The sequence below is a fragment of the Lucilia sericata genome, unplaced genomic scaffold, assembly GCF_015586225.1.
Source record: "Lucilia sericata isolate MDLA Ls3-8-SP2 unplaced genomic scaffold, ASM1558622v1 Contig000289F_arrow, whole genome shotgun sequence".
Taxonomy (NCBI): Eukaryota; Metazoa; Arthropoda; class Insecta; order Diptera; family Calliphoridae; genus Lucilia; species Lucilia sericata.
The window spans coordinates 201,924-217,946 of record NW_023994314.1 but is presented as its reverse complement, the minus strand read 5'-3'; the positions used below and the strand labels follow the sequence as shown (position 1 = coordinate 217,946).

The 16,023-nt window shown below is 27.5% G+C and overlaps 2 protein-coding genes across 4 annotated transcripts in view; one reads left to right on the top strand and one right to left on the bottom strand.

Moving 5' to 3' along the window:
* The window catches only part of LOC119603299 (ras-related C3 botulinum toxin substrate 1), a 144,651-nt gene that overhangs the window by 24,290 nt on the left and 104,338 nt on the right, over positions 1–16,023 (top strand). The window lies entirely within an intron of this gene.
* The window catches only part of LOC119603296 (forkhead box protein O), a 103,120-nt gene that overhangs the window by 67,920 nt on the left and 19,177 nt on the right, over positions 1–16,023 (bottom strand). For all 3 annotated transcript variants that reach the window (XM_037955289.1, XM_037955288.1, XM_037955287.1), the window contains exon 3: positions 69–447. In XM_037955289.1, the coding sequence (XP_037811217.1) occupies positions 69–282 (214 nt within the window). In that variant the 5' untranslated portion in view covers positions 283–447. The remainder of the gene's footprint in view (positions 1–68; positions 448–16,023) is intronic.

Below are 16,023 nucleotides of genomic sequence, written 5' to 3'. Positions count from 1 at the left end.
AAGAAAGCAAACAACAAGGAGTCATATTTATAGCTTTTAATCAGATTTTTTTTCCCTTTTCAACCCACCTCCAGCCAAATGTTGATTACTAGCCTTTGTGCTCTCCAACTCATCGGGTGGATCAACGAAATTTTCTGGTCTTGGACATGGCCATGTATTTGATCTGGCTCTTGTCTGCGGCTCAAAACCACCATCATGTAATTCTGCTACTAAATCCATTTGCAGAGCATTATTATCTGTACGTGACGTTGGCGTTGGCCAATCATGGGCAAAGCCGTCCATTATAATGGCGTATGGATCGTTTAATAGTTGCAGTTTTGCGCTTTTTATTAAAACGTTTTTTGAGAAAAAAAAAGTTTTATGTTCAATCAATTGTAGTTGTAGTTAGGTTTTTTTCCACTCTAGTTCTCCGATCTATTTACAAATAAACGATATTTTCTAATCGCACTGCAAAGAGAGAAAGAGAGAGTGAGAAAAAAATGTTAAGGAAATAATTATAATTTAAGTGTTTAATGGGTTGTTATTATTGCTAATAATAATTATAACACTTTGTTATTATTTATAACATTAAATCAATAAGTAGAAGTTATTTATAAATTTATTAGATAATTTAAGAACTACAGAAGTACGATCACCAAACAGTTATTGTTTGGTGGTGATCGATCTAACTTATTATTTAAAATTCATTTGTGCAGCTTTAACCAAATAGTTATGTATATTTTGTTAATGCAAAGTCCCGTTAAAAATTTACCGCCTCTAACCTGACACACGAGTGATCGAATGTGTTTGAAGGTGTACAACTAGTGATCTTATGTTCATGTGCTCATGAGCTCTCTGCCGATTTCTGTTCTGCAACTAAAAGTGTTTTAATCGAACATTTTCGGTTCGGTTGGAACACTGACGTCTTTGTTGGTCTATAACAAGTCTAGAAGCAATAAAGCTCTCTGCCGATATCTGATTTGCTAGCAATTCCAACCAAACCATTCCAAACTGAATATCAAAATCAAACAATTTTCAAACGATTTTTTTTTATTCAGAGAAAATACTTAGACTTTTAGAAAATATATATAAAATATTTTCTTTTTAAATTATTTATCAATTTCCGTTTTCCTTTAATATAATTCATTAATTTCATTAGCTAATAAATATTACGAAAATATTTTATCTTTATTTTGAAATGGTATGCGATAATTAGTTCTAAAGAATTAGAGAAATATATCAAGGTCAGGGTCAAAATTCTTATAATTTAATAATTAATATAAAATAAAATAAATAAATCAATTAAAGTTATGGAAAAAAGGAAATTGAAAAATAATTTCTTAAGAAAATATTTTATATATTTTTCCTAAAAATCTAATTATTTTCTTGGAATGCCAAAAAAACAATAATTCTAGTTAAAATAAATAAAACAATAAAATTTTAAAATAATAATAAAAAAATTCCAAAAAATCCGGGTGAGCTAAAATAGATGTTAAATTTCATCAGATTTTTTAAAAAAAATTTTATTTCAAAAACTTTTTTAACAAAAAAATTACATTATTTTCTTCAAAAGACGTCGTTTTGTCTACTGCCCAAAAATTAAAAAATCAAAAACAGCTCATATCTAAGAAAACATAGTCTCCAGACAGACATTTCTTTATAATACCAGTACCTACTTACTGACTGATGAACTTTATAGTAAAAGCATTCCATTTAAAACATATATACATATATTTTTTTGATAATATTCTAGGTCTTTTTTGGTTTATTTTTGTTTCTTATCTATCGTTTGCATTATAAAATTTAAAATATACTTATATTATAGTATTTTCATGATTATTAAATGGCATATTAATTTACGGAATTTATTTACACAATTTATTGGCAGCTCAATGACCTATAATACATATGCATGTGTGTCTGTATGTACATATTTTACGAGTAATTGTTTGAAAAATTATTTAAATCTATAATATTTGAAATACTACAACATTTAGTAAATTCTAAATGAATATTTTCAATTTGCTTATTAATTATACGATTAACGCTAACAATAATAAATAATATGCATTCTAATATTATTAATACTAATGTTCTATATATAATAGAATTTTAACATTGAACAATTTTTTTTTATTAATATAAATTTTAAATTTACTCAAGTATTTAACATTCTGTATAGTTAGTAAAATATTATTATAGATTTCTATTGCTAAATTTATTGTAATTTTATTTCCCGTTTTATTTTAATGGAAAATTTTGTTTTATTTTATTTAGTTTCGAATAGTTTGTGTGGGGGCTGTAAATTTATACTATTTCTCTTAATAATTTACCTTAATTTGATAACACGTTAGAAACGTGCTTTAGAACTGTTATTAGATTTTATCAAATTATGTGAGTTCGTTATCACCAGACATTTTGGGACAAACAAAAATATTCCCCGAATTTTAAATGTGCCAAATTCTCTTCACACCCCCTGTAGTTGAATTAATTTTTTGTCATTATTTTGTTTATAACTTTCTCCAGTTTGGTTATAAATTTTGTAGTTAAGATTAATATTTTGGGAGATATTTTTTGTCTCAGTCATATCTCACGTAATTTCTGCCGTTTTAAGTCAGATCCTAAAAAGTATATTTAAGTATTCTGAATACTTAAATTAAGAATTCTTATTTCTGAATGGTTATGTGTACGAAACTGATAAAAATAAGAGGTCGCTACAGCTGTTCAGTTCTAGTTTAGTTCTAGTTCAGTTCTTGTTCAGTTCTAGTTCAGTTCTAGTTCAGTTCTAGTTCAGTTCTAGTTCAGTTCTAGTTCAGTTCTAGTTCAGTTCTAGTTCAGTTCTAGTTCAGTTCTAGTTCAGTTCTAGTTCAGTTCTAGTTCAGTTCTAGTTCAGTTCTAGTTCAGTTCTAGTTCAGTTCTAGTTCAGTTCTAGTTCAGTTCTAGTTCAGTTCTAGTTCAGTTCTAGTTCAGTTCTAGTTCAGTTCTAGTTCAGTTCTAGTTCAGTTCTAGTTCAGTTCTAGTTCAGTTCTAGTTCAGTTCTAGTTCAGTTCTAGTTCAGTTCTAGTTCAGTTCTAGTTCAGTTCTAGTTCAGTTCTAGTTCAGTTCTAGTTCAGTTCTAGTTCAGTTCTAGTTCAGTTCTAGTTCAGTTCTAGTTCAGTTCTAGTTCAGTTCTAGTTCAGTTCTAGTTCAGTTCTAGTTCAGTTCTAGTTCAGTTCTAGTTCAGTTCTAGTTCAGTTCTAGTTCAGTTCTAGTTCAGTTCTAGTTCAGTTCTAGTTCAGTTCTAGTTCAGTTCTAGTTCAGTTCTAGTTCAGTTCTAGTTCAGTTCTAGTTCAGTTCTAGTTCAGTTCTAGTTCAGTTCTAGTTCAGTTCTAGTTCAGTTCTAGTTCAGTTCTAGTTCAGTTCTAGTTCAGTTCTAGTTCAGTTCTAGTTCAGTTCTAGTTCAGTTCTAGTTCAGTTCTAGTTCAGTTCTAGTTCAGTTCTAGTTCAGTTCTAGTTCAGTTCTAGTTCAGTTCTAGTTCTAGTTCAGTTCTAGTTCAGTTCTAGTTCAGTTCAAGTTCATTTCTAGTTTTAGTTCAGTTCTAGTTTAGTTCCAATTCAGTTCTAGCAAATGAAAAATTTTGTACTAGGTCGTTTTAAATTATTCCTTTTAAATGACGATTAATGTAAAATTCTTATTTTAATAACTTTTAATAACAAATTAATATGTTATTAAAAACATTTAATTACATAATTTACAAAATTATTCAATTAACAATTTAGTTAAAGAAGTAATATATTTCTTATTTATGCAATGAATATATAAGAATCGGGGTGTTAAATTATATTTAAAATAAAACCTTTACTAGAATTACGAGCAAAATGTGCCAAGTTTTGAAATACTTTTGCAAAGAAGGTTTAAAACAAATTCTAAAAACAAACACAAATTATGCGTCTTTTTATTGTTGATGTTTTGTTTTGCTAAGAAATATACCTATTTTTCACTGGATTTAAATACGTATTTAAAAAATTTATTTTTAGAAAAAAAATTTAAAAACATTTATAAAATTGATGATTCAAATTTGTTGTGTTTTATTTCTTTATTTCTTTAATTTATTTTCAAGTTCAAATATTTCACATAAATTTATTAAGAAAAATGAATGGCACGTGTTGAGACAAATACATAGATGATGCATTTGAATCTTTACAAAATGAAAATGACAATCATTTAAGATGTTAGGTGTGAATTTGTGTTGTTATTTTGACAAATCGATTTTAGTTAGTGAATGAAATAAGATTTAAAGATTAAAATAACTTTACTTTAACTATGAATTTTTTTTATTAAAAATTTGCTTTATTTTTTTCTTTATTGATGCTTTTAATAATATCATCTTTATATTTTAAATTGCAGGTTTTATTAAATATACATTTTAAAATATTTTATAGTAAGTATTTTACACAGTGTGTTGGGAAAATAAATGTACATTTTTCAAACGTATGCACAGGCTGTAAAAAAATAAAGCAAATCTGAATCTCTAAAAATATTCTAGTTTGCGAAACTTTTCAGTTAAATTTGAATGGATTTCATATTTGTACATTTATTTTTCGTTTACCCTGTTTCTAAGTAAAGCGCCACAATGACGAGTAAAAGGCTATATAAAGAAAAAGAACCACAAACAATTGTTGCCACAACAATGTTTATAGGTGATGATATTTCTTGCATCAGTTGATAGAATCGTAGATATTTAGACATTTTTCTATTCATACGTAATGCCAAAATAAATATGAACTTATAGAAAATGGTAAGACTATTTTTTTAAATAACTCATAGCAACATTTGGCAATAGTGATCGTGCATCGATTCAAATGTTGATGTAGCAAAAGCGGTTGCATTAGTATTGCAAATCGTGGCAATATATAATTGGGTAACTGAGTAAAATAAAGTCTAAGTTTGACACTAAATCTGCTAAATAATTTCACTATTAAAACTAATAGTATACATTTTAGCACCTGTTAACCATTTTTTCGTAAATTATGAAAAAAAGATCGTTTCAAAAATTTTAAATATTTCAATAAATTCAAAAAAAACTGCTTCTATAAACTTTTAAAATTTTGCATAATTGTAGCTGATCATCAAACATACACATTTATCTGCATGCAACTTAACTCAACTCCAACACAACCCATAAATGACCACAATTACCGCATTTAAATTTTTTCCATTTATTAAATTCATTTAAAAAGACTAGTCACGATATCAATTCCATTGCCTCCATATAAAATATTAAAATTAAAAGAGTCAAACCAACAAAAACAACAACATGTTTGAATATAAATTCCGAAAAAAATTCAACAAAAAAAATAAATAATTATGACATAAGATATAGATATAAAAAAAACGCCAGAAAAAAAGTAAAATAAAAAGATCAAATTATTTATATTTTTTTTATAACAAGTGAATAAGAAATGAATTTTGTATGAATTTATGAATGTCTTATTAAATAAATTAAATAACAGAAAGCAAATAGCAGCAGTAAATAAAACGAAATTGTTGATCACTACAATTTAGGAAAATTTAATTTAGATTTAGATTTAATTTTTTTTTTTTTTTTTTTTTTAAGACTTATCCCAACTTTCTCTATATTTTATTTTTATTTAACAAAACGTTTCATCTAATTTTCTATTTAGAGAAAGAAATTTTAAGGTAAATTATCTATAGATATACATATGTATATAGAAAATTTTGCGTAAATTTTCTATAAAATGAAAATTTAGCGTAAATTTTCTATAAAGAGATTTACGCTAAATTTTCTTTCATAGAAAATCTTCTTTCTATAGGAAATTACGCTATATTTTCTTTCTATAAGAAAATATATACTAAATTTTCGCAAAATTATCTTTCCATAGAAAATTATTCCATAATTTTCTTTTTTGAAAAATGTTCGCTAAAGTTCCTTGTTATAAAAAACTTTAGGTAAATATTCTTTATATAAAAATTTAAGCAAAATTTTCTTTTTATAGAAAATTTGCGCTAAATTTTCCTCTTATAAAACATTTTTTGGAGAATAATAAATGTATTCTTTATCGGTCTACGTTCAATATTTCAATTTGTTACAAACTGAATGACAGAATTAATCTTTTTTGATGGTGGGTATAAATATACTATAAAATTTCAGTTTGTTACCAAGTGTCTGGTAATTTAAACATATTTTTCTTAATATTCTTTAAAGAGTGTTTCTTTAAAAAACTTTAATGTTTGAGAACAACATAAATAAATTGACTTTAACTTTTTTTGTTAAAAAAAGATAAGATAAAAAATATAACTTTCAGGAAAAAAGGTCTACACTAGCATTTACAATTTTTCCATTGATTTCAATCACAAGCAGAGGCGTCAAAAAGTTATCGGTGTATATTTTCATACCAGACACAATGGCAAGTATCAATTTAAAATTAAGCAAAAAAAAATCGTTCAAGTATGATTGATATATGTAGAGTGAATAACAGCAAGGTTGAAATTTGTTGGACCCTACAATAATAAATTAAATTTTCTCAAATAATTGTTTTCAGGAGAATATTATTTAATTACTTTTTCAACTACTTTCATTAATTTAAATAAAGCTTACACTGAAAGAAAAGCGCTTCGTAACCCCAATGAAAGTTTTACGTTAACCTGTTTACGTTAAAGCAATGAAAAGTTTCGGTAATGATACGAAATTTTACTTCAACTGTAGGTGAAGTCTTAGTTACCATCTACTCTTAAAATTAAAAGAAGGCTTAATCCAATGTAATTTATTAGTTAATATGCAGCTCCTTTTCTCTCTCTCTCTCTCTATCTCTCTCTCTTTGCTGAAAATAAACCATAGTTAAACGAAGTTTAATTTATAAACCTTTAAATGGACTAAAAACTTCATTTAGTTGAGGTACAAAATAATTTCCTCAAATAATAAAATAAACCGTACAGTTAAACTCTAATTTAAAACCACATCCCAAAACCACAGTTTTCATTATAATACCTACATAACCAACAATGTATCTATAACTGTGGTTAGAACATCATTACAGAAATCTTGAAAATAGGGGCGTGTAACTTGTTAACTTTTAAATTTATTATAAAAATAAATTTTATATTTTTTGTTAAAACCACAAAAATATCATCACAGTAGTTTTTGTTCTGATTTTAGTCAAGATCGCAGACAGCATTAAATTTCGTTATGGGGTCATTAAGATGCTTAAATTTTAGTCATTATATATAATCCATAATAAGTCGTAGACAGACTATTTTTACACAAAGTGTCATAAAATAAATTTCCTTAAAAAATACACGATAAAATCAGTTTTGGAAATTTACATTTTAAAACAAAAATCAAATATTTTAATGACTTTTTATAAGCACTATTAAAAATTAGGGGCAGTATATTAATTTTTTTATATAGTTTGTAACACAACGAATTATTGAATTTAGACACCACAACACCTACTTTTGTGAGTCAAAGTTTAATATTATGGTTCCTTATTAGATTCTAAGACGATCTAGGTAGAGATGCCCGTCTCCCATTCGGAGTGTCTAACTGTCGAAAGCTCGATAGAGCCCAAACGTTAGAAGCTTGATGTCTGAAATTTTCAACAATACTGCTCATGTTGGTTTGGTAGTGAAATTAAGCAACATCGGTTCACTTTTACACATTTGGTCCCAGAATACTGCTTAAATACAATCTAAATAAAATTTGTTTGCGAACATCGGTTCATATTTGATCGTAATAACATAACAACATCTTCAGCAAATGTAATTTACGTTCCTAAGCTTTAGTTATGAGAATTCTAAAGTTATCTAGCCATGTTTTTCTGTCCGTTTGTCTGTCTGTTGAAAGCTGGATAGATCCCAAATGCTAGGAGATAGATATCTGAAATTTTCCGTAATATTGCCTAGATTTGTTTGGTATTTGAAAATGGACAATATCGGTCCACGTTTTGTACTAGGCCTGCTAAAGAAATCATAAAAATATTAATTATGCAGCAATCTGGAAGTATGGTGGACATCGGTCCATATATGACCCCTATAGAAAATATCCTTTACGTTCATAACTTTGTCAAAAAATTGCTTCATAAGAATCAATATTTGTCTTTCATGAGTCATTGGGATAGATAACACAAAAATTTAAGATTTGTTAAATTAATGTATTAAGAAATTTATCACACTTTCAAATTCTGTGGTGATCGGTCCATAATTGACTCAAATTCCCATTAAAGAATTATCCTGAGAATCACATATTTGTATCGATATACAGTTTCGTGTCAAGTGACCCAACTTAAAAAGTCGATTTGGTTAAAATTTAGGCCAGAAAGCTCTTAAAGGAAAATGTCAAAACTTTCTTTTGGTCAAAAAGAAGGGCCCATTTTGGAAAAAGTGTATAGTTCGAAGAAATAGCTATCTAAAGTCCTTTAGACAATTTTTGGTAGGACCAGTAGGTGAAAGGTTGCACCCATTTGAAGAAAACCCTGTATGACCAAAATGTCCAAGTTTGAACCTCTCTAACTTCGGAAGTTTTAGACCGATAGTGCTATGTATGGGCTACCATCCAATAGTACTAACTTTGGTACAAATTTCATGAAAACCGATTTTTTAAGTTGGGCTATAATATAGTACGATAATAATATGATATGATCGAAACGAAAATTTCGATTTATAATCGAAACGGGTAAATAAATAATACTCTTACTTGTTTGTGACCCATTTCTCTATGTATGATTATTATTTTAAATTTAGTTTATTATTTTTAGATTATTTTCACACTAACTGATTATTGAAAATTGTGCTGATAACTTAAAGTATTTTTAGTAGACATCCAAAAATTATACGAGTACTTAACCATTAAGCAGCTGTACTAAAATTTTTTAATTGTTTATTCAATTAAAGTAAACAATTTTAAAAGTTCTATGTGTATTTCTTCTTAACTTTCGATGCTGCCTTGTTTGGGAGGGTTTTTTTCTTGAGGGGAAATTAATTTTCTTAATTTTTTTTTCATTTGCTTCAATCGAAACATTTATATAAAATGTATCACTAGAAAAATTTTAATAAACGGAAGTTTAACAAGTATGCAAAATTTAGCTAGTGATAATTGCCAGACAGACGGATAAATATTTAAGCAGACAGGCTGTTATTAATTAGGTAAACAAGTAAAAAAAAAATACGGAAAAACTTGCCAAGTGTTGGTACGAGACAAACTACTTGAACTGCAAAATCGAATTTAAAGAGAGACGTGTATGATGTTGACCAGGGTTGGGGGGTAATGACTACATTTTTAATTACAATTACATTTGAAGTAATTGTAATGGAAGCTTTACCAATTACAATTATTTGTAATTGTAATTGAAGTTTTCACAATTACATTTACTTGTAATGGTAATTGAGGTTTTGCCAATTACAATTAATTGTATTGAATTTTGTTCCTTATAATTACATGTAATTTGTAATTAGTAATACCTTAATGACAATTGCAAGTAATTTTAATAAGAAACTTTAATAACAATTACAAGTACTTGTAATTGGCAAAAATTCAATTACAATTACAAATAATTGTAATTGTTTATTGGTCAATTACATATTACAAGAAATTGTAATTGGAAAAACTTTAATTACAAGTATTTGTAATTGGTTATTGCTCAATTACACATTACAAGTAATTGTAAGTAACCATGTAATGAATTACTTTGTATAATCATTACCCCCCATGACTGATGTTCACACATTTAAAATGATCAAACTATTTAAACTTTAGATATGCACTCTGAAAATAATCATACTCTGTCAAAGATTGACAACTTAGTAAAAGCTATATCAATTAGTAGTAGTATTAAGAAAGAAGTCTTGAACTTATGCTACACCAGCTGAGAATATTTGAGATAATTTTCGAAAGGTCGCTCTGGAACGAGTTATATGCGTTCAGTTTTATCGCTCGAAAGTTTCTTTCCCTAAAAAATAATACACAGCAATATTGGAACTGATAAAATAGCACTTATCGTTCAGCAAATAAGAATATTTAAGATAATTTTTGGTTTGGGACGATTATGGATCTTTTACGAATATATAAATATTTTTTTTTCTTTTGTATGGTTATCGGCCAAAAGGTTTGCCTTAAGCATAAAATGGTTTCAAAACTTTTATTAACATAACTATTACATTGTAATACATTCCTATTAACAATTTCATTCACTATTCCTATCCTTCTCCATTTTGTGAATTTAATTGAATTACAATTTTTTAATTAATTGCATATTTTATTGTATTTATTTGTAATTAAAAAGTTCCCCCCATATTTAAGTACTACCTGTAAAGTAAAAGATTTAATTTCACAATTAAGAGTGTGAATTTTGAGCGAAAAACGTGTAACAAATTTTACATGAACAGACGCAAATAATTCATTAGATTTGTAATTGAATTGACTAAACCCAAATAGTTCTCTCTGTAAAAATTGTTAAGTTTATATGTATGTGTGTATGAATGTAAATTATTTAATTTTCTAATAATAACTGTGTGATCACAATGACAGAGTGTATAAAAAAAAGGTAAATAGTGATTAAATTTGAATACCGTTTTAGCAGAATAAATTATTATTCTACTATAGAATCCGCCATAGATTAATATTAGCAGTAAAATTTGATGTTTAAACGAAATTGCTATTCATTATACATATAACGCACGAACGGAGCATACGATGATCCGATCTCAATTTTTGGGTGATAATTTTATTTTCTGCAAGACTTCATTACGCTGCACCGTGCCACATTTAGTACATTCTGCTACGACAAAAGTCTAATTTTAGAAGTATGGACTTTATATTTAGTATGTAAGTTCATTATTAGAAGAGTTAGAAGAACTTCACCAAAAAGGGGCGGTTATATCATGTCCACGCCCACTTCTTATGTTAGTGCTAATTTTGGTCTTCTTGATTACAATAAAAAGTAATAACTTAAAAACTGACAAACTGAATAAAACCTTATAAGATCGGAATGATTTAAATAAGTAGGCGTAATTATAATAAGGACACGCCTATATTTTATATAGAAAATGTATACATGTAAGTGAAAAAATGCAAGGCAATTAAAAATAAAAATTATTTTTAAATTTATTAATATTTATACGATAGTTAGTTAGTTAGTTTGAAAGGAGGATATATATACATCAAATACGAAGAAATACACCTAGGGCTCTATCGGGCCTGTTGTGCGCTCCTTAAACAGTGCCTCAGGTGGGAATCGAACCCACCACCTCCGGTCTACCAGACTAGAACACTAACCACTAACCTACCGGAGGCCACAAAATTTATACGATAATTTAATATAATTTGTATGATAACCATGCCCACAAACAAACATTTCGCCCACATTTCGCTATTATATTTTTTTATTATTTAGTAAAACCGTTTAATGTATACAAATATTTAAAACTCATGATAATAGTTTATTATTTTTAACATTATAGTACATTTTTGAAAGTTTAAAAAGTGGGCGTGGTCAATAAACATATGTTAATCATAATTTTCCTTCCCCCGTGGATCCGCGCCTGGACTACAAGAATAGTCGATCTTCTGTAATGTTACTTTCAAGTTGCAGGACCAATGGACCACTGATTTGGAGATTTTGCCCTTCAGTTCAATAACATGAATATTCGATTTATTAGACAACAATCACAAAATATTCTCTCGAAGAATTTCTCTGAAACTTAGGACCGATTTGATTTAGTGATTTGATCTTTTTTTAATTTTTTATTTCACGGTCCCATGAAGAACCCATGAATAGGGTATTTGCAAGTCTTTGATAATCAAACTCATGATGAGAAACAATTATCTAATACATTTCTAAATTTATACAGACATATCTAATCATAAAATTACTACGATCACTTAATATTTAAGTCACAAATAACGAGCAACGTTTATAATAAATTATTGAACTTCAGTCATAAAAATCTAAAAATAAACTTTCATTATAATTAAAATATATAATAACACAATAAAATTCTTTAAATAACAACAAAAAAATGTGTCAACATGTTATTACAAAAGGTCACTGATATACACTGATCGAAAAAAAAAAAACAATATACAGAGAGTGAAAGAGAGAGAGAGGGGAAAGCTTGCGATACTAATGTTTGTAAAGAGTCAAGAATTTTATATGAATTTTATATAAATGTGTAATATTATCACGATTTTTTTGTGTGTTTTTTTTTTATATATATATATACAAAAAGCCAACAAACATTTTTACATATAAATGTTTGTATTTGATTTTTTTTTTTCTTCTTTTTTGTTTAAAAAATTTTCCATGCTGATAATTTATTGAAGAGAGCACACAACCTATTACATGGACTATATTGTTACATTTATAAATTCATACACTCGTGCCGAGAATTAGAGATACGATCATTATACTTTTAAAAAGAGTGTAATATTTCAGATTATTAGGTGTTGATAATTATGTTTAAACCTTCAGAATGCAATTAGCTGATGGGAATTAAGAAGATTTAGGGGGTAATGTTAATGTCTGTCGTATACTTGTGAGTTCTTCTTATCAGGCCTAGTTTTAATAACCTCATTATATACTAAACAACTATTGTTGGCTGAGTATTCAGGGTTTCGGCTAAGGTTTGTAATATGCAAAAATAATGATCCTACACTTATAGTATAAGCAATTGGTTCTGTAATTGAACATTCTTTTAAGATTCAAACTTTTCGTAAAACTTTGATATCTAATATAATTCGGCATAAATCTGGATATGTATAAAACGTACTAGATTTCGGTTAATAATTGACTCAAGTCCCTTTCTCTCAATATATTCATAAAAAACCATCGAGCTTAACCGAAAATTATAAAAGCTTACAATCTCGATCATAGCGTGCATAATTATTGTAATATACATATGTATTTATGTCTGTAAAAAGCACTTAGCAACAACTTTTTATAATAAGGAAATGATAAGCACCAATTGCTTAATTATATACCCAATATACAGGCCTTTAATCTTTAAATAAGTAATTATTGTATTGCATATATACAAAAAAAAGTATTTAATAATAAATATATAATTTTATGTGGATTTTATTTATAATTATTTTAATGAAATAACGTCATCAAAAAAGAAGGTTTAACAAAAAAAAGAACAATTATTTGTTTGGAATTGGGCCATAACAGAGAAAAAGGGAGATAAAATATAAAGAATAAAAGACAAATTATTATAAATGTTGATTATGCAGTTTATTACTACTTATATCAAAATTATAACTAAAACCTGGTCAAACCACTTTCTATACAATTCTTTACCAGAGTCTTAAAAGTTTGTTATTACTTTTAAAATTTTTCCAAATTGTTTGGGATCAATTGGTTTGGATCAATTATGGACCAAAGTTTACCGAATTTGAGTTATCGTTTAGTTTCTTATAATAACGTTATCTTAAAAGTCCTTATTGTGTTAAATTTCATCACATTTTAATAGTCTACTAAGAGCATTAAAATAGGTTAGGGTCAAATATGGACCAATGTGTCCTATACTTTTCAATATGGTATCTGATTACATTAACTTACGCCTAAATTCATCACGATTGCAGCCTAATAAACATAATTATGACTGTTTAAAGTATATTTCAGAGGACATTTATGGGCTACCAAAAATCGGAGGGTATTAATAACAAGAAACCCATATCAAAAAAAAATATTTGGGAAAAGTTTTTTTTTTTTTTTTTTTTTTTTTTGTTCCAAATAGTGCTTTCAACAAGGAGAGATCATCATAGATTCTAAATAAGGATCTACAGTATATAGTATACCCATCATCAAAAGGGGCCTTATATGTGGAAATACGTGTTTATGGATTTTATAAATTTATACATTTTTTTATTAATTTTCTATAGGGGCCTTATATGAAGGCAAGTGTCAAATATGGACCGATGTCCATCATAGTTAAAGGTTAAACTTCTAGTTGTATAAAACTAATTGTATCCAGATTATTTCGGGAGGGCACTTATATAAAAACTAGGGGAAATTGTGGACCAATATTACACATTTTCATTAGCAAACAAACCTGGGCAATAGAAATTTTATCTGATATCTAGCTCCTAGCGTTTGGGGCCTTATGGTACTCCATACAGACAAATACAAACTGACGAATGATCATGATTTGATCAACAAAAACAATGATGGGTATTTTAATATAGTTGTCATAGCCGATCATATGACATAACTCATATGAAATGAACTCTACAAATTTTGATAGAAATTTAACAATAAATAGATTTTTCCTGATATTGGGTTTATGCAGATGTTTGCAACGTACAAAAATATTGGTCCTAAAAAGTATACCAATCGGCTAAGAATCTTTTTTTGAATCGATTAAGCCATGTCCGTCCATCAGGCTGGTTGACTGTCCATATGAAGCTTGTACGCAAGGAAAATGGTTAACATCGATCCATTATTTCACCTAGTCCCCATAAAACAGAACCCCCGAAAAGGGCTTTTGAGCTCATAATTATGTTAAATATACTTGTATTTCCTTAAAAAGCGACACAACTAAGTTTCATACAAGCCTCGATGACCTCGATACCGTATAAAGATCGGGCCTCATTTGACCCTAGCTCCCATAAAAAGTCCCCTTAAGAAAATGACTTGAATGTCCAAAATGTACTTATAAACACTACATAATATCGCGATCGGCTCATATTTGGCCGCAGTCCCCATATAAAGCCTTTTTCAGAAAATTTGTGTTTCGTCCATAAATTGCATAAATATGTCGTAATTCGGTAATATTCAAGATAAATGCTTTATTATGAAAAGTATATAACAAAAGATCACTGACCTAGGGTTAATTTTGAACCGATCGTTATAAATTTTTAAGTTAAACATGTATTTCAATTTTAATAAAACATTTTTGTGTCAAATTTCATCTCTATACTGTTTTTTTTTTTCTGAAATCATTCCCCATAGCAACATCTCATATATAAAATAGTATAATTGAAAAGGTCAATGATCATAAATTGTTTGTTCGTGTTTTTATTGCTATTTTTATTTTTAGAGAAATACTAACTTTGTTATCAAGTTTGAAGCAAATCATTTTATAAAAATAGTTTTTGAATTTTAACAAACAAATTTTCGAAAAAAAAAATATCAAAATTTTCAAAAAAAAATCAAACAAAAATATTTTTCCCATATGAGATAATAATGCTAATCTGCCGTAAATTTGTCATAGAAGAACATTTTAATTACAAGCTAAACAACCTTTGACCATTGCCTATGTACATAGACGATATTGAAATACAGTTATTTGTTTTCATTTTAATTTTAATTCATCTAGCTGGTAAACGGTTTAATTAAGGGTAAAATTTTTAAATAAAAAAAAACTAATTATCAGGGCAACCAAAAATATGCAATATCATATTTTTTGCTGCGCGTCGTATGGACACGCGAGTTGGCTATTTATCCATTTCAGACAATTTAACGAATTTTGGCATCGATTTGTAAGAGCATATTTTTGCATATTTGTTCTTTACAGCATATTTTTGCATAGTTTAAATTTTACAGCATATTTCCGCATATTTTATTCATAATCGCATTTTTTTATTGCATATTTCGTCCTTTACACCTAACTTTTTTAAATTTTTTTGTAATTGTGTTTTTAAATAAAAACAAATTGAAACATTTTTTTGGGAAATTAATGAATAGGAAATGTTTTTAATTTTTTTATTATATTTTTTTAGAAAGGTTCATTTATGATCTAAATTGATATTCGAAGGATTGAACGTTATATTTATTATACCCTACACCACTACAGTGGGGAGGATCGGCCCATATTTAACCATAGTTCCCATATAAAGCCTCTTCTAGAAATTTAGTTTTTCATCATATAGTCGGCCATGTCCGACTATACTTTCCTATTTGTTTTTATTTAGGAAGCATGTATGTAGTTACCAAATTTCTGAAATTATGATATTCTAAAAGTTTTTATTTAATTTAAATTTATCTTCTGTCGATTAATTTCCACAAGATTAAACAATTTTCTTCACAAACATGAAGATTTAAGATTTT